Raw genomic sequence first — 18,881 nt, 5'->3', positions numbered from 1 at the left:
ACAAGGGCAGGGGTACAGGCCAGAGGCGCAGGAGTGTGAGAGAATTCACCAGAGACAGAGCAGGGAGCAGAACAGGCAGAAGGACCGAAATACACTGCTGAGGGGAGCAGCGGGCAGGACAGGAGAGGTCTGCTGTGCCATGTGGGAATCTCCCTGGCCGGCTGGACATCGAACCGGCGCTGCAGAGGCTGTGGCCAGCTTTACAGTGCAGCGCTCAACCCGCTGGGCCAACGGGAAGGCCCGGTCCTCAGACTTTTAACAGGCATCAGAATCTCCAAAAGGGCTTGTTAAAAATAAACTGCCCCAAGTTTCTGATTCTATAGGTTTGGAATAGAGCCCAAGAATTTGCATTTCTAACATCTTAAGAACTGCTAAAACTCTCTTTGGCTGGCATCTAGTGCACCCTGGTTTCTCCAAAGCTGATGCTATCTCCTAAGCTGATGACATCTGGCCATGTGCAGGCCAATAAATTTTCTTCTCCTCTCTCTGCTCTCTTTTCTCACTCCATATATAAATGCTTTTAAATCCTTTTTCTTATTTCTCTTTGTATCTGCTTTTGGATGTTATCCTGTATTCTTAAGCATGCAGGTATGGCTTATAAAACTTGGGTATCCCCTTTATCCCCAGGATGTGCCCCATAACAACTTGAACCTACACACTGTTTTCTGTACCACACAGTTGCTCATTTTAGTCTTGGCTCTATGTTTAATTAACTCTTTAACTTTAGGTAAGTTATTGTTAAAAAAGAAACAACCAAATGGAGTCACTTGTGCTAAGCCCTATGCCAGCAATCCAATATTAAATAGCTGTCTTACTGCAGTGTCAACATCTCCCAGAAATGTCACCTTTAGCTGGCAAGCTGTAATATCCTGGGCAGTACTAATGAGGTAATCTGCCTGATAGACCCCATCCACCTCCCATAGGAAGGTTATCTTGCATGAAGCAATACGTTCATCCTTTTCCTCTACCTGCTTTCTGTCTGGAAAACCTTCCAGTTTGTACAGCTCTCCAGAGTTCCTTTATACTAGTTACATGGGATGCAGAGGGATTTATGAAACAGTTTAAGAAAGCCAATTACATCTTTAAAAATAAAAAAAGAACTACTAAAGCTTTTACTAAGAACTCTGACTTTAATCACATTTTGTTTGTAGTTATCTGTTTTAAGTTTGTCTTTAATCTTCCCAGTAAAACTAATTTCTTGTTTAGTGTTTCTTGGGGGTGAGGGTGGTGGCAGATTTATTAAGGTAAGATTCACATACTACAAAATTCACCAATTTAAAGTGTACAGTTTAATGGTTTTTAGTATATTCACAGATTATATGCAACCATGATCATTGAATTTTCAGTAGCTTAAAAAGAAACCCAGTAGGCAAACACAGGATTTTTAGGATAGGGAAATATTCTGTCTGATACTGTAATAATGGTGGAGATGTATCATTATACATGTTTCTAAACCAGTATTGAACCCTACATGGAAAGTATAGACTGAATGGTGATAATATATCAATGTAGGTTCATGGATAGAAATAAGTGGGGGTAGGCTGTACATGTGTATGGTAAGGGTGTATGTGTGAACAGAACGCTTATGTACTTCCTGCTCAGTTCTTCTGTGACCCTAAAGCTGATCTAAAAAATTAAGTCTATAAAAAAAAGCCATTATCCTTTAGCTCACCATCTAGCCTCACATCCTACCTAACACTAATCATCCTACATTTCTTCTGCATTATACAAGTACTTTGCAAGGTACTAGATATATTACTAAAAATAAAAGTTACCATTTATTAAGAGCTTAATATGTGCAAACATTTACATCATCTATCTTAATCTTTATGATTAACTCTAAGTTGCATTGATTGTCATCTCAAAGCTGAGGATATTGAAGCTTAAGACCCTTTAAATGGCTTCGATGATGTAGCCAGTAAAATGGTGAAACTGCTGTCCCATCTCAGGGCTCTAAATCCAATAATCATGGTATCAACAGGATAGGTGAAGGCATACACTCTCTCTATGGTTGAAGGCATACAATCTCTTGGAAATTTCACCAAGATATTTTCAAATATAGTAGAAATGCTTAGTTTTTTTAGGTGTTTTCCTTGAAAGCTAAAGGATATTCACTTTCTCAGAAAATTTGTTGTCTTCCACATTCAGTATTTAGTCTACAATTACATGTGGGTATACTTTCCTCTTTGTTTACTAATTGCTATAATTTGTATTTTACCTTAATAATTTCCATATCAATGAGTTTAACTTTTATCAGTGTACTTTCTGCAACTGTAGGGAAGATAATAATCACTTTATAGCAAAAAACTTACTAATATTTGGATATCTTTGTATTCCTTGAACATTTAAGCTTTTTAAAAATCTTAGTTTCTATAACTGTAAAAGTTATACTGAATGTTACACAATTGTATAAAAGGAGGTAGCTCCTAGTGTATCAATATGGAAAATCTAATACATAAAATTTACATTTCAGAAAAATTACAGAGCATTATATATAATATAATTCCATGTGTATAAGTCTGTTTGTCTGTCTATCTAGTGATAGTGCCTGGAAAGATTTTTTTTTTAAGAAAAATCCTGAGTGTGACTATAAGAATCAGGATGACAGCAGAGGGATTTTATATGTACTTCTCTGTTTTGTTTTAATGATTTTTCTTTTTTTAATTTTTCAGTATTTTCATAGTCTCACCTTTGCCTTTGTTTTCCTCTCCTCTGTTGCCTCATGTGTCTCTCCCCATCTATTTTCAAACTTACATTAATACAAAGAATCTTGAGGGGATTCATTATTTTTATAAAAATAGAGTTGTATTATAAATATCTCTCTGGAACTTGGCTTTTCTCACTATGGACATCTTTTCTACAGGTAGATCTAATTCTTCTTAATAGTTGTATACTGTTGCATATTATAATATAATGGACTCCTTGTTGACAGAATTTAAAAAAAAAATTTATATGGCAGTGAATATCCTTATATATTTATCTTTGCACTTTTTTTTGTGTAATACTTCTTAGGGCATGGATCAGAGAATTCAATATTAACATTTTTATTGACACTGCCTTTTGTCTATTTTAAGGGTTATACCATTTCAGCAGTAGTGTGTACAGTTAGAACCCAGATCCTGTTCTAAATACCATTTCTCTCTAAAAGGAGCTTAGCAGAAAGACAGGTTCCAAATCTGTGGCAGAAAAAGGATAAAGTCAACCTGGAACTTTTGTTCCAAAAAAAAAAACAAACAAGGAAGTCCTCAATGACTAGTGTGGTCTTGCCGAAAGGATAAAAAGAGCAAGCTGGAAGATACTCTACTGACAAAAGCTGGACTATTTGAACATCTAACAAATAAGTGTAATTATACTACATTGAATTTTAAAAAAAAAAATCAATGACTCTCTAGTGATATTAAATAGAAGGTGGTAAAGGGAGAGAGTAATGCCCTTTAAAAAAAAAAAAAGGACTAATAGTAGCTAATAAATGTAGAAGTAATGACAGTATTAAAAACATTCACTATGGTGACGAGAGAACTATGGTGACTACAACTGAGGGAAGAAATCAAATACTATCCAAAAATTAACAATGATGTAAGAAAATAAATATAAAAAACCCCACCATTTTGTAATCTGCAGTGTAATATCTAAAATTAAAATCACAGGAGGATCATTATGGAAACTAAAACTCAAGGCAAGAGGTTTTTGTGTGTTCCACATGGTGAAAAGATGCTTATCAATCAAAAGAAAAAATATGTAACTTTAAACTGGAGAAATTCTGTGATTACTACTTAAGACAGATAATCAGAGTCAGTATCACTATTGGTGGGCCATCCTTATATACACTATTTTATTGAATACAACAAGAATTACCCATTTCACTTATGAAGCATTCTTTTCAAAAATGTTTAACCTAAACCTAGTTAACCCTAATGATTATCTGCAGGATTCCTCCCTGTAGTTGGAATTGTACATGATTCTATTGTAGGACTTTTAGTATGTTATGTTAGTAACTTCTCTGAGACTCAGACCCTTCATCTGTAAAACAGTGACTTTGAATCAAATGAATGTATGAAAGTAAATTCAGTATACTTTAAGTCCATATAGATTGTTTATAAAAACATAAACATAGTTGTGTATTAAGAAGTTAACATACTAGTTTACCTTTATTGTCAGAATCTGTTCGTGGCCACCATCTATAGAGTTGAATGAAAACTAAATTTCTTTCTTGTATAAATAATTTTCCTTATCTAATTATTCTTTATAATTGTATGATATTTTATGAATTTTCTGCACTTGCTTAGATCTTTATGCTAATGAAACCCAGAGTATGCCAGAAATCTCTCTGATCCCAGATATTCAAGGGACATTTTAGATAGGAAAGCATGGATTAGAGCATTTCTGTACTCAATAGAAATTTATATTGATTTGTGTGAAATATCAATTTTACAGATCAAAAATGATCAATAGCAATTTCATGTCACTCAACCTATGCTTTGTATTAGAGACTAATATATCATCTTTATTTGCCAAATAATCTGTTTACTCTCATGTTTTAGAGAAATATTTGCTCATAGGAGGAGAGAAAAAAGATTTGTATTGATCCAAGTTTGAAGGGAATTGTGATGTGAAGTGGTCTTCTAATTATTTTAGGATATTTCTTCATTTCATACTCTGCACTCCCATCTTTAATCCCTGTGTACAGTAGTTATTTTTCTCAATCAGTTGTCTTTCGTCTCTCTTTTCTTTCCAGGTGGTGGAAAATGAGGCAAAAGGAAAGAGCATTTTTCTAACTTTCCGTCTCATTTTAAATCTTGATTCATCTTTTTGAATAGGGAATTGCAGAGTCTTAAAAACTTTGAATTCCAGTTTGTCTGGTTCTCCGCCAAAGATGGCACTTAGAAATAATAATGTGCCATCTCCCCCCATCCCCCAATATTTGTTGAATATAGAATGTTAAGACAGGTTGAGGGATTTCAAGAGCATTTTCTTTTATAAAACATAAACAATGAATTAACAAATAAGAGATCTAGGAAGGAAAGTTTCAGGCAATGAAGGCAGTGTTGAAGTTACCACATTATAGTAAGAATCCTCCCTGGCGTATAGCTCTTATAACAAGGTCTAAGTTGTGTTTCTGCAAGAAAGTGAGTTATCTTCCTTAAAAAAAATGGGTTCTGTGCAAAAGTATATCTTTTCAGTATTTCCTCAAACACTAATAAATAAATTCATTGAAGACTTTCCTTCTTAGAAAATGTGGTCAAACCTGTATACAAATAGCTTTATTAAAATCCTTAGTTGTTAGCAAGGTAAATTATTGCCAGTGTAAAAATTATTGTTCGTGTCCTAGACAGCTGCTCAGGAAGCAATCCTGCATGCATCTGGAAGTGGCACACCTCTCCTATCTAAGGACTACTGCATGCTATATAACTCCAATTGGACAGCTCTTCCAAGTACCCTAGAAAATGCAGTAAGTAAATCATAGTTACTATTTATTTGTAAACATGAAAATATTGAAAGGTGAAAATAAGTGCTTGATATGTTTTAGTTGTGAACTACTTGTAATATATGATGATTAATAAATTTATTGCTTTTACATAAATATTTTTGTCTCTGAAGAAGAAAAGCTAGAGAATTTTAAAATACTTAAGTCTGAGTGTCAAAAAATTTCTGATAGTTTGTCACTGAATTAGTTTAGGGCAAAATATATTTATCATGTTAAAGACATTTCTTCTTTTCAGACTTCTGTAAGTTTGATGAATCTGACTACTACACCCCTGTGCAAAATTTCTGATGTTCCTCCCGATGGATTAAAGAACACAGCAGTTGTGGTACAGTGGGGAACCTGCCATTTTCTTGAAAAAGCCAGAATTGCACAAAAAGCTGGTGCTGAAGCATTGTTGGTTGCTAACAACAGTGTCCTAGTAAGTTATAAACCTAGAATAACTTTTGAGCTCATGATATTACATTTCACATGAATTGAACTGTCTCCTGAGTTTTGAATAATCTGATAGTAGGATTCTTTTTTTAATAAACACTCTAAATATAATAGGCATTTAACTGGGACTGGACAATTTTCTGGTTTCGTTTATGTTCCTAAAGTGGACAGGATTTTATTAGTGTGCACATGTGTGTTAAATAAATACAAATACAACAAATGATGTATGTGTATATCACAGACCATATTTATATACCTATATGTATATCTTTATGCTAAAAGGATTCCATCCAGTGTGAGGACTCTTAACTATAATATTGAGAAAAAATACTTTAAACTTTGTTTTATAGCTTTAAAAAGATGTAATATTCTATTTAATGGAATAATTTAGATTTTATCCTATAAATACACTCATTCATACATTTTCATAATGTTTTTTTTTCTTTTAGTTTCTTCCCTCTGGGAACAAATCTGAATTTCAGGATGTGAAAATACTGATTGCATTTATATTCCACAAAGACTTTAATGATATGGAGCAGGTAAATTAGTGATTACATAAGACAAGTTTATAAATAGTACAAAACTCAATATTTTTAAACACTGATATTTAAATTATTACATATGGTGTATTTAATAATTAGTAGAGCATGTTTATTTGCCATAAAGGTAAATCAGGTCTTTATTTGAGAAGTATTCACCTCTCATTTAGCACAAGGTATTTCAGAGCCCCGATTTTAGAAAGGATATTTATTTGTTCTGATTTCTTTAAAAATCATGTATTTTATCTTTAAATCCCTAAACAAAATATGACTGTGGTTTGCAAACTGTTCTTTCATGATTTAATAAACCAAAGCATTGGCTCATAATTTTGACAAGAGACTATATCAGGCTGTCAAAAATAGTTCTAGTTGTCTTGATTCTGATATGTAGTGTCCATTTCAAAGTGAAGTCGGAATGTTGTTGCTGTACACTGTAATAGAGAGAAAACTAATTCTGGTGTTTCACTATTCTTTTGCCTTTCAGACTCTTGGAAATAATGTTACTGTGAAAATGTATTCTCCATCAAAGCCAAACTTTGACTATACCATGGTGGTTATTTTTTTAATTGCCGTGTCCACTGTGGCACTAGGCGGATATTGGAGTGGACTAATTGAATTGTAAGTTTAAGTTAAACTTCAGAGTTTTTTCTGCTAAATGCTTTAAAATTCTTGTTTAATAATCATTTTAATCATATAACAACATTTAAATTCTACCTTCAGGAATATAAGGCAAATAGGATCAGTGCCAGTTTATTCTCATGAAGATCATTTAACATTTCACTGAGAAGGGGTCAGGGGCTCCTGTAATTCTCCTGCTTACAGGGAACATTGAAGTTTCATCAAAGACTCTTCTAAATTAAAATTATATCTCTCAGGAGCCTCCCTGGTGGCACAGGGGTTGAAGTCTCAGCATATCAAGCTATTATTGCCAGGCTCTGCAGCATGAGTTCAATCCCCAGGAAGTTAACCCACATAGCACAGCAGATTTTTCCTGTCTCGCCTGCTCCCCTCAGTAGTGTATTTTAGTAGATCCGCCGTTCTGCTCCCCACTCTGTCTCTGGTGAGTACTCTCACCCCCTGTACCTTTGGCTTACACCCCAGTTCTTGTATGCATAACTCAATAAAGTAAATCTTTTTAAAAAAAAGAAAGAGAGAGATCTTAGGATTTAACAGTGTAGGGTCCTGGAGTATTGAGCTTTAAGTATTTTACATATTTGGAAAATATGTTTTAACATATGTCAGTCCACATGCTTTCTTTCATATGAACAAATATTGCTTTTTCTTCATTATTAATGTTTCTAAAACATCATATCTAAGAAACATCTCCAAGATCATTTTCTAGATTATTTGGTGAAATTTTATAATAATTTCCCTAAAGTTACTAATTCATTGAAAATGTTTCCCCAATTAATAGATTCTCACTGTGCTTCCATTACCAGAAGCACTTTCTACAGTAGTGCTTCTTAAACTGTAATATACATACAAAGTGTCTGGATATTTCATTAAAATTAAAATTCATATTTAGTAGATTTGGCATGGGGGCTAGAAATTTGAATTTTTAAAAATCTACCAAGTGATTTTGCTGGTTTGTGGATTACCTTTTGAGTTAGCGAAACAAACTTCATGTACATGTCAGGGCTGGCTCTTCTTCAAGAAAGTTGAAGATGGGAGAGTAATATATACTAGCATTTTTATTCGTAAAACATGATGATGGACAGAAAAAAAGAATTTGTTGCCTTCAATAGAAGGTTGGGAGAGGAAAGGTCCTTTAAAGATAGAAAGTACTAAGTGTATGTGGGTGCGAGATAGTGGTAATAGAAACTTAGAGAAATGAATCACTGATAAAAAGGAAAAAAACATAAAAAAGAATTATTAAGAACATGAGTATCATGACAATATGGGTGAACTTTGGACTTTGAAAGCATTATGCTAAGTAAAATGAGTCAGAGAGAGAAAGACAAATACCATATGATCCCACTGATATTTGGAATGTAAAAAAAAATTAAACCGAACTCAGAGATACAAACAGCAGATACTGGTTCTAGTTAGATGTGGGGGTGGTAGGGTGGACAAAATGGGTGAAGGTGGCCTATTATAAAATAGGCCTGGGATATAATGTACAGCATGGTGACTATAGTTAAAAATACTGTTTTACATATTTGAAAGTTGCTTAAGAGATTAGCTCTTTAAAATGCTCATTATAAGAAAAAAATATGTAACTATGATAATGCAATGTTATTAACTAGACTTATTGTAGTGATCATTTTGCAATATGTACAAATATTAAATTGTGTTGTACACCTGAAATTAATGTTGTATGTGAATTATATCATAATTAAATTTTCTTAAAAGATTACCATTTAGCAAGTACAGAGAGTTAGTTTGAAAGAAAAGGGGAAAGAGAGTAAGGCTTAGGAAGGGGAAAATTTCCCACAACATGCCCTCATATTCTTTTGAATTACCCTGCCAAATGAAAGATGTACCTTATGCAAAAGGGAAAGATGCCTTGGTTCCATATAAAGACCTTTTAGTAGAGAGATAAAGTCTTATTACAAAGAGATAACTGGTCTTCAGGTTTCGTAGTCCCAGGCTGGCATGAAAGAAAGCTTAGCTTCCAATTGTATATGTCTCAAACTGATTTCAGTACAATTATTTAAAAAGGTGAATTGTAATCTTTAATTGTGGTACAACTTTAGTATCTTTTCCCTTCAAGATATTTTGTAGTGCTCTTTAGCACACTGAATATGAATATATTCATTTGTAATTACTATGGCTTATTGTGTGTAATGATAAAAATGTCTTTAAATATATATTTTTAATGATAAAAAAATGTTTGGCACATTTTCCCATTCAAGTTCCATTTCATTGAAACCTGTGTTAATACCCTATGATCAAACTGTATCACCTCACTGGAGTGCTGTTGTGTCTCTTCAGACTCTCTCCCTGCTTTTTGCTCAGGCAGCCTCCCTAGAGTCAGATGCTTAACATGGTGATCATCCTAATCAACAGTTTTCTAATAAGAAAATGGCATGTTGGTAAATAAGCAGCTTGGCAAAAGTGCAATTTTATAGAAATGCAAACTTCTTTAAATCTAAAGTTTGTATTGAGCCCAAATTTGATAGGAAGGGTCAAGATATATGCAAGGGGGTAAGTTTAATAGACCAGAGTTGAAGGGACTAAAGCTGGAAAAGTATATGGTGGGTTTCATGTAAGGGAAGTAACAATGAGTGACAGAACAGAAATTGCTCAAGAAACTTTTAACTCTTTCATCTTTAACTTCTGTCCACTATTTATTAGCTCTGTGACCTAGCAAGATTATTGGGAGAATTAGAAACAAACTTTTGTTATCTTAAATTGAGATAGGACAAAGTTTTGTCTTAAACTTCTTTTGAATCCTTCATAATATATTGATGAGCGTCAAATAGTAATTTCTAAGTTGATTGATAAAAGAATTGTGTTTACATTTAAAAGAAGCTAATTTTAGAAGTGTTTTACTGTGTGTAAATAGATCATATAAAGTGTATAAAAAGTGTATAATTTGAAATATATTATTTCAATGTAGTTTCCAAATTACATAATACAAATATCTATAGACATTGTTTATATAATAAAGTTCAGTAATTCTGCCAGGAAAAAATACTATTTCAAAATAAATGGTTTATAACATGTCATCTCTGGAGAGAATAGGGAATTTTTATGTTCTAAATTAAATATTTATTTTGGTGTGCAAGGTTTTTTTTTTAAGGTATATTTCTTTGTACTCAAATTTAAGTTGTGTTAAAGTAGAGGTAGACTTTAAAAATAACTGCACTTGGCAGAGATGTGCTGACGTTCCTTTGCATGTTTATGCAGGGAAAACATGAAGGCAATGACACATGCTGAAGAAGGAGAAATGAGAAGAAAGAAGGAAGAATATTTAACCTTTACTCCTTTAACAGTTGTAATGTTTGTGGTCATCTGCTGTGTTATGATGGTCTTACTTTATTTCTTCTACAAATGGTTGGGTAAGAAGTCATATTTTATATTTGTAGCTTTAAGCATACTATCTTCATTTATTTTGCCAGATTTATCTTTTCATTTAAAGTAGTCTACTTGGAAAACCTAAGTGAATCATTGAAAGATGATACTGATTTGTTAAATTGTCAGAAGTGTTAAGATCTTCATTACTCTGGCATTAAATATACATATATATATATATATATATTATTGTCTCAACCTCATAATAATCCTAAAATGGCTATTGTTACATTTTATGTATTTAGAAATGAGACAAGATCGCCATTAGAAAAGTGACTATCCCTGATTTATTGAGTCTAAACTCATCTATAGCATAGTTATTTATTGAAATTAATGGAATTTAAAAATTCAGGTAAAATTTGTATTTCTATTATGATATTTTGAGAAAGTTTACAAAGCAAGTACTTTTATATTAGAATATATACTTTTCCCACCTTTTAACAACGAGATCAAGTTTTTTTATTTTATTTTTTAAAGATTTATTTATTTATTTATTTATTTATTTATACAAGCACTGGGTATAGTAAGAAGTGCGGTAGGGTGAGAGAATTCACCAGAGCCAGAGCGGGGAACAGAACAGGCAGACTGACGAAATACACTACTGAGGGGAGCAGCGGGCGCGGCAGGAGAGGTCTGCACGTCATGTGGGACCCTTGCCAGCGGCCGGGATCAAACCCGCGCTGCAGAGGCTGTGGGCAGCTTCGTAGCCCAGCGCTCAACTGCTGCACCACTGGGGAGGCTGTCAGGTGTTTTTTATTTTAAATACTGCTCAAATAAGCATAGCTACTATAGAAAAACAATTTTAACTACCTTAGTGCAGTATCATTACAGAGCTTTGTGTAAATGGATTTGGCTTAGTACTACAGGTCAAGTTACTATAGACAAATTCCACCATAGGAAAATACAGATGGCATGGTTAATATCTAAAGTCAAGTGTCTACCTCACACCATACACAAAAATCAACTCAAAATGGATTAAAGAACTAGACATAAGACCTGAAACCATAAAATACATAGAAGGAAATATAGGTGAAACACTACGTGATTTGCATATCAAAGACATCTTTACAGACACATCACCCAAAGCAGTGATAGTGAAGGCAAAGATAAACAGCTGGGACTACATCAAATTAAAGAGCTTCTGCACAGCAAAAGAGACAATAACAAAAACAAAGAGAAACCCCACCAACTGGGAGAACATTTTTGCACCCAACACTAATGATAAAGGACTGATCACAAAAATCTGCAAAGAGCTGATGAAACTCAACAACAACAAAGAAAATACTCCAGTCAAAAAATGGGCAGAAGAGCTAAAAAGAAACTTCTCTGAAGAGGAAATGCAAATGCCAACAGACATATGAAAAAATGTTCAACATCACTTGTCATCAGGGAAATGCAAATCAAAACTACCATGAGATACCATCTTACACCAGTGAGAATGGCACATATTAAAAAAACTAGCAACAACAAATGTTGGCGAGGGTGTGGAGAAAAAGGAACTCTCCTGCACTGTCGGTGGGAATGCAAACTGGTCCAACCACTATGGAGAGCTGTGTGGAGATTTCTGGACCTACTAAACATAGAGCTTCCATATGATCCAGCAATTCCACTCCTAGGTATTTACCCAAAGGACACAGAAACATCAATTCCAAAGAACACCTGCACCCCTATGTTTATAGCAGCACTATTTACAATAGCTAAGCTTTGGAAACAGCCCAAATGCCCAAAAATAGATGACTGGATCAAGAAGATGTGGTACATATATACCATGGAATATTACTCAGCATTCAAAAAAGATAAACACATGCAATTTGCAGCAACATGGATGGCGCTGGAAGGGATCATGCTCAGCAAAATAAGCCAAAAAGAAAAAGAAAAATACCGGATGGTCTCACTCATAGCAGGAATCTAGAAAACTTAAATAAGGGATCAGGAAAAAGAATAACTATAAGAAAGTGAAAATCAAAATCAACAAAAAACTATGAACCAGAGACACTTTTTGGGGGGTGGGGGCCGGGAGGGGAGGGATTGGGGTCAGAATGGGGCATGTGCAGTTGTATGGGGGAATATAAAAATAAAATTTATAAAAAAAAAATAAATAAAGTCAAGTGTCAGTTCTCGTACATAAATTGCATTTTAAAAGGTGTTTATAAATGGCTTATCCACTGTTCCCCTCAGTGGATTTCAGTAGATCTGCCTGTTCTGCTCCCCACTCTGGCCTATACCCCAGCTCTTGTATAAATAAAAATAAATCTTTAAAAAAAAGAAAAAGAATATTGTTTGTATAAATATTTTCTTATCCTACTTCCTTCTATTCCCATATAATGTACTTTCTTGTTTTTTTCCAGTTTATGTTATGATAGCAATTTTCTGCATAGCATCTGCAATGAGTCTGTACAACTGTCTTGCTGCACTAATTCGTAAGATACCTTGTGGACAGTGCGCGTATGTATCTTATGAGGAATCTCATATTGTTGGCATTTGTAACTGAAATCAATACTAGAAAAAGTATGAGTGTTATTTTAAACCTGTGTAGTCTGATATACATGTGGTAATTCAAATATAAGTTAAATAAAATTTAAAATTCAGTTGCTTACTCTTACTAGCCACATTTCAAGTACTAATGGCTCCTGAACTGGCCTGCACAGATAGATAACATTTCCATCATCATAGAAAGTCCTGGTTAGCTGAGAAACATTTTATTACTTTATTTTATTATATGTCATTCCTTTTACTTAAAGTCAAGACTTTTAAATTGATATATCAATAATTTCCTGTAACTTCCTGTAACAGTAAATGTGATTGTTTTTTATGTTAAATATTGTGTTTCATCTACAGAGTAAGCTAACCTTTTTAATATTTTTTAAGGACATTTAAAGAATTTTTTTAAGGATATTTAAATTTTTTTTAGGATTGTGTGTCGTGGTAAAAGCATCGAAGTGAGACTTATTTTTCTCTCTGGACTATGCATAGCAGTAGCTGTTGTTTGGGCCGTTTTTCGAAATGAAGATAGGTATGAGCACTCTGTATTTGCTTTTAGATTGAGAGTGTATTACTGTATATCTTGCCTTGATAGTTATTCATTCTGGTCATTATGGAATTTTTTTTTTTTTGCCTTGTTTCAGAATACCATTGTCTGGGATTAAAAAAAATAAAAAGCTAAATAAATTTGTACGTAAGATATTGTGCTAATGGGTTTGCAGTCATACAGAGAAGGCAGTGTGAATCATTATTTTAACATCTAAGCTGGACTAGGCTTCAGAAATATACTTAATTGTGGGATAGACATAAATAATGGAGTAAAACATGCAGCTTTGAAGAATAATGAGCTCTTTGAATTTATGTAGTGAATTCCAGAGTATATTTTTAAATGAGAAAAGTACAAAAGAGTATCTGCAGTATACCACTTTGCATGTAAGGAAGGTAATCTAAGAAAATATACAGGTATCTGTCCATTTGCAGGTGGGATGACCAGAAAAAAAAAATTATGTTTAACTTTATTGAATAGTTTATTAATAAAATGATTAAAGGACTTGTGTAGACTTTAATGGCTTAAAATCTGGGAGTTTATACAATGCTGGGCAACTTCAGGTACGATAATTGGTAATTATGCTTATCTATTTCTGATGAAGTAAGTTGCATAGCTGTTGTTTCCTCTATGTTCTAGATATCCAGACTTATATTAACACCAGTAGTCTTAGTTATAAGTTATCTTAGTTCAAAGATTAACAATAGTGTATGTAAACCTGATATTCTTCTAGGTAGCCTTTTTTCTTGTATAGTAATATTATTCTACTGTACAGTAAGTTGTTAAATATGTAAACTATAACAGGTTATTATAATTGTTGCTTAGTAATTAGTCAAATCATAGCAGTTGAGTATGTTATTACTTTAGAGATCTATTTCTTTTGAAGTTCATCTAAAAATGACTGAATAATATAGCAGCATAATTTCTTTTGATTTTAGGTGGGCTTGGATCCTTCAGGATATCTTGGGGATTGCTTTCTGTCTGAATTTAATTAAAACATTGAAGTTACCCAACTTCAAGGTAACTACTTTGCTAGCTGAAATAAATTTTTCCTTTTAAAACAACTTTATTAGGGGGCCTCCCTGGTGGCACAGGCGATTCAGTGCCACACTGTGAAGCTGTCCACAGCCTCTGCAGCATGGGTTCAATCCCTGGCCAGCCCAAGAGATACCCACATGGCGCAGCAGACCTCTTCTGCCTCCCTGGCTGCTCCCCTCGCAGTGTATTTCAGTAGATTTGCCTGTTCTGTCCCCCGCTCTGTCTCTGGTGAATCCTTTCACCCTCCTGCACCTCTGGCCTATATCCCAGTTCTTGTATAAATAAATAAATATATATTTTTAAAGATTTATTTATTTTTATACAAGAGCTGGGGTACAGGACAGAGGCGCAGGAGGGTGAGAGGATCCACCAGAGACAGAGCAGGGAGCAGAACAGGCAGACAACTGAAATACACTGCTGAGGGGAGCAGCGGGCTCCACAGGAGAGGTCTGCTGCACCATGAGGGTATCTCCCTGGCCGGCCGGGAATCAAACCCGCGCTGCAGAGGCTTGGACAGCTTCACAGCGCTGCGCTCATAAATCTTAAAAAAAAAAAAAAACTTTATTAGGTATCATTTGTATGGAATAAAATGCACCCATTTTAAGTGTACTGTTTATTGAATTTTATAAGTATATAACTTGGTAACCACTGTTCTAATCAAACTATAGAACATTCCTTTTCTCTTCCAAAGATCTAGTATGCCATTTTACATACAATCCTAATCCTCTGCCAACCACTGATATGCTGGTTTAAAAATTTTTTAGGCATTCATACAACATGTCAAATTCATAAAATCCTTACTGGATTAATTATAAGGAAGGAACATTTCTCTGACGCAATGCTTTTTTTTTTTTTAAGAACAGGGTAAAGAAATAAAAGTTATAATGTGATTTGTGTAATAAAACTACAAATAGTAATAATAATCATTAAATGCCTTTAAAATAGTATTCAAGAATGTTTTCACTTGTTTATTGTACTCACAAAATATATACTCTCAATAAAGATAACGGAGGTTTGACTTTTAAATTTCTTTCTTTCTTCAACAGTCATGTGTGATACTCTTAGGCCTTCTCCTCCTATATGATGTGTTTTTTGTTTTCATAACACCATTCATCACAAAGGTATGCTTTGTTTTTGAAATATATGAGGAACATGCTAAAAGATGAGAATCTTAAAGCTGTTTTTTAAATGATTGGTTTTACATTGGTTTGCCAGTAAATGAGTTCTAATTGTTTTATGCAAATTATCATTGAAATTTGTCTTTTAACAGAGAGTAATTTCAACTCCTTAAGCCATTTTGCTAGATAAAAGAATGTCTCCTAGCTAAATAAAGTAAACATGAGAATGGTCCATTTTCTTCCTAACCTTTTTAAAGTATTATTATAAGTCAATTAAGTGTTTCCTGTAGACAATATAGACAGCAAAAAGAATGAAATGATGTCATTGCTACTTCATTTCTTTAGACTAAGAAAGAGATCTTTCTACACCAAATAGGTTCATATATACAGGTTGTGTTTAGAGGCCAAGATAGGGCTGGCTTCAAGGAAAATAGACCCAGGGGTACATATACCTCCTTTTTCTTTTTTTTAAGATTTATTTATTGATTGATACAAGCACTGGGTACAGTCAGAAGCGCGGGAGGGTGAGAGCATTCACCAGAGCCAGAGCAGGGAGCGAGCAGGCAGAAGGACTGAAGTACACTGCTGAGGGGAGCAGGGGCGGCAGGAGAGGTCTGCACGCCATGTGGGACCCTCCTCCAGTGGCCGGGGAGCAGCCGGGGATCGAACCGGTGCTGCAGAGGCTGAGGGCAGCTTCGCAACCCAGAGCTCAACCGCTGCGCCACTGGGGAGGCCCATACCTCCTTTCTGTTGCTGTCCATTTGATTATTCTCTTGAACTGGATTTTTCCATGAAATTAGAATCATAGCAAATGGCAGTTCCTAGGTCATTCTTTCCTAGCTCTGCTTTTAGTTTCACAATAAAATGGTGGTATTGGCAGTTCTTTCTGCCCGCTTGTGTCTATGCAAGTGTCCTTTATTTTTCTATCCCTTTTCCTAATAAACCTGCTCCTTAAATATTAAAAAAAAAAAAAAATGGTGATATTGTGTTCCCAGAATAAGGGAGAGGTATTGGGTGAGTGGTAGGCCTTATTATTTTCCCAACTTGTCTACCTTGTTCCTAATGCTATCTCATGAATATATTAATTGTTGCTTAATTCCCCCACTTTTCTCATTTTACTTCGAGCCTTAAGCTGTATCCTGCCATCTGTGAAATAGCTGTAAAAATTTTCACTTCTGATATTTGATGTAAAGACATAAGACAAACACGTGCCCAACTGCAGAGCTGAACTTGCAATAGGTAGCATGTAGTTAACTGTTCCTAATGACACCTACCCAAAATGTTTTTACTAGCACCTTTCCCTGTCCTAATGATGAGCTGTTTGACTCATTGACTTCATGGAACAATAGTAACTTAAAAAAGCATAGAACTAGTATATGGATTATAATAAAAATTGTTAATTTATTAAAGCATTTTTAGAAGTTCTATGGAAACTGCCTTGTGTCAATTTATTTGGTTGAACAAAATGTTTCTGTATGTAGGTCATTCCCTCAGAGATTCATAAGAAAGTAAATCATTTTCTCTACAAAGTCATTCCCGTAAGTCAGCAGATAGTTATAGCATATGACACATTTATTACACAGTGGACATGGCTATAAACTAAAACTCTTTTTAAAAATAATATTTCTGTTCTAACACTAGTATCAGTTTATAAATGCCAAATGTGTCATTTTGGAATGGAAAACCATTTCCATAAAAAGTTTTAGCATTTTAAAGATATTGGGTAATAATAAAGATGACTTTGAGTATACTTTTTTTTCTGCTGCGCTCAGGGAGTTTTTCATCTTTTTTTTTTTTTAATCTTCTTATTGACTAGGAATATTATTTCAGTAATCTGATATGATAGCAAAGATTAAAGTGCTCTTTGGAATTCACAGTTGTAGATTTACTTTAACACCTCAGTCTCATTTTTTTTTTGTTGTTTTTATTTAGGCTATACACCTTAATTTAGCAGGTAACTGAAAATGAAATCAGGTAGTAATTACTGATTTTTGTGGTTTTTACCTAAAATTTTGAGAATTAAATATTGGACACTAACTGTTTTTGACTCTGGTGTTAGAATACTTTGAATGAATTGGAAGGTTTAGTGGCCATAAAACCACAACTATATTTTTTTTAAATCCACAACTATATTTGGTATAGTATCTTGAAATAGTAGTTACTCAGATATCTTTGAATGTATGAGAGGACATTAGTGATTGTCTTCAGTTCAGTGTTTTAAATAACAGTTAGAAATGAACCAATATGAGCTATTTGGAAATTCAGTCACATCATGGGAGTCTGATATAGAGAACTGCATTTATTATTATTTTCTTTTCCTAAACTCCTGTGACTTAGGAACTCAAAGCTTTGCATCAGGAAAAGACTTTTGTATCTAAGGATTTTATCCTTTCTACCCAGCTCAGGTATCATTAAAACCCTTTTTAAAACACTCAGGCTATTTTTCCAATGCACTCCACCCCTGGAAAATATTGAAGTTAGTCAATCAAATTTTCCTGAAATTTGGCATTTATCTTCCCACTACCTGTTTTAATAACATATGTATCATAATGTGAAGCATAAAATGAGTACTCATGCAATCTTAGCTGCTACCTCAAAATATTTTTCTTCTCCACTACACACATGACTCTCAGGAAAGAAATTTTAAATGATGTTCTCACATAATAAAACCTTAGTCAGATACAATGGTGGATAATTCAGCTAAGATTAATATTTTGATTGGGAAATAAAACACAGGCAGGGCTGAAATTGGGCAAGAATCAAGCTAGAGAAACTTCTCAGGTTCTTTAGTTCTTGATTGCTTTGTTATTATGGTGGGTAGCCAGAAGGTCAAATGCATATTTATTCAAATAAAGTTACCAATACTTATTACAAATCTGAATATAAAAAATTTTAGTATTTATATCCCTATTCATTGTTATTACTAAAAATGACAGGACAGATAGTATATGACATAACTTAAAGCACTTATAGCCTATTACAAATACTAGATATTAATACATGAGTACAAATCAGTTTATCTACCAATTTCTGATAATTGTTGAGCTCTGAAAAAGTGGAGCACTATGCTAAATGCATTTTTATTTTAGATGATGCCAATTTTTGCTTTCTACAGAGACTGTTTTAGACAAAAAAGTCTGTGATTCATTTTTCATCAGCTTAGAGTAGACATAGAGTCAAATCATTCTTAAGTAATGTCATATTATTCTCATTAAATGATCAGT

The 18,881-nt window shown here is 33.8% G+C and overlaps 1 protein-coding gene across 1 annotated transcript in view; it reads left to right on the top strand.

Annotated features, from left to right (window-relative positions):
• The window catches only part of SPPL2A (signal peptide peptidase like 2A), a 43,338-nt gene that overhangs the window by 9,202 nt on the left and 15,255 nt on the right, over nucleotides 1-18,881 (top strand). The window contains exons 2-10 of the mRNA XM_037504148.2: nucleotides 5,330-5,449; nucleotides 5,721-5,903; nucleotides 6,367-6,456; nucleotides 6,941-7,074; nucleotides 10,309-10,460; nucleotides 12,822-12,918; nucleotides 13,385-13,486; nucleotides 14,440-14,521; nucleotides 15,586-15,660. Of these exons, the coding sequence (XP_037360045.1) occupies nucleotides 5,330-5,449; nucleotides 5,721-5,903; nucleotides 6,367-6,456; nucleotides 6,941-7,074; nucleotides 10,309-10,460; nucleotides 12,822-12,918; nucleotides 13,385-13,486; nucleotides 14,440-14,521; nucleotides 15,586-15,660 (1,035 nt within the window). The remainder of the gene's footprint in view (nucleotides 1-5,329; nucleotides 5,450-5,720; nucleotides 5,904-6,366; nucleotides 6,457-6,940; nucleotides 7,075-10,308; nucleotides 10,461-12,821; nucleotides 12,919-13,384; nucleotides 13,487-14,439; nucleotides 14,522-15,585; nucleotides 15,661-18,881) is intronic.

This window comes from Talpa occidentalis, unplaced genomic scaffold (assembly GCF_014898055.3).
Source record: "Talpa occidentalis isolate TD23 unplaced genomic scaffold, MPIMG_talOcc4v2.1 talOcc4.11, whole genome shotgun sequence".
Classification (NCBI taxonomy): domain Eukaryota; kingdom Metazoa; phylum Chordata; class Mammalia; order Eulipotyphla; family Talpidae; genus Talpa; species Talpa occidentalis.
The sequence above is the reverse complement of the archived record's forward strand: the minus strand, read 5'-3'. Positions and strand labels throughout refer to the sequence as shown.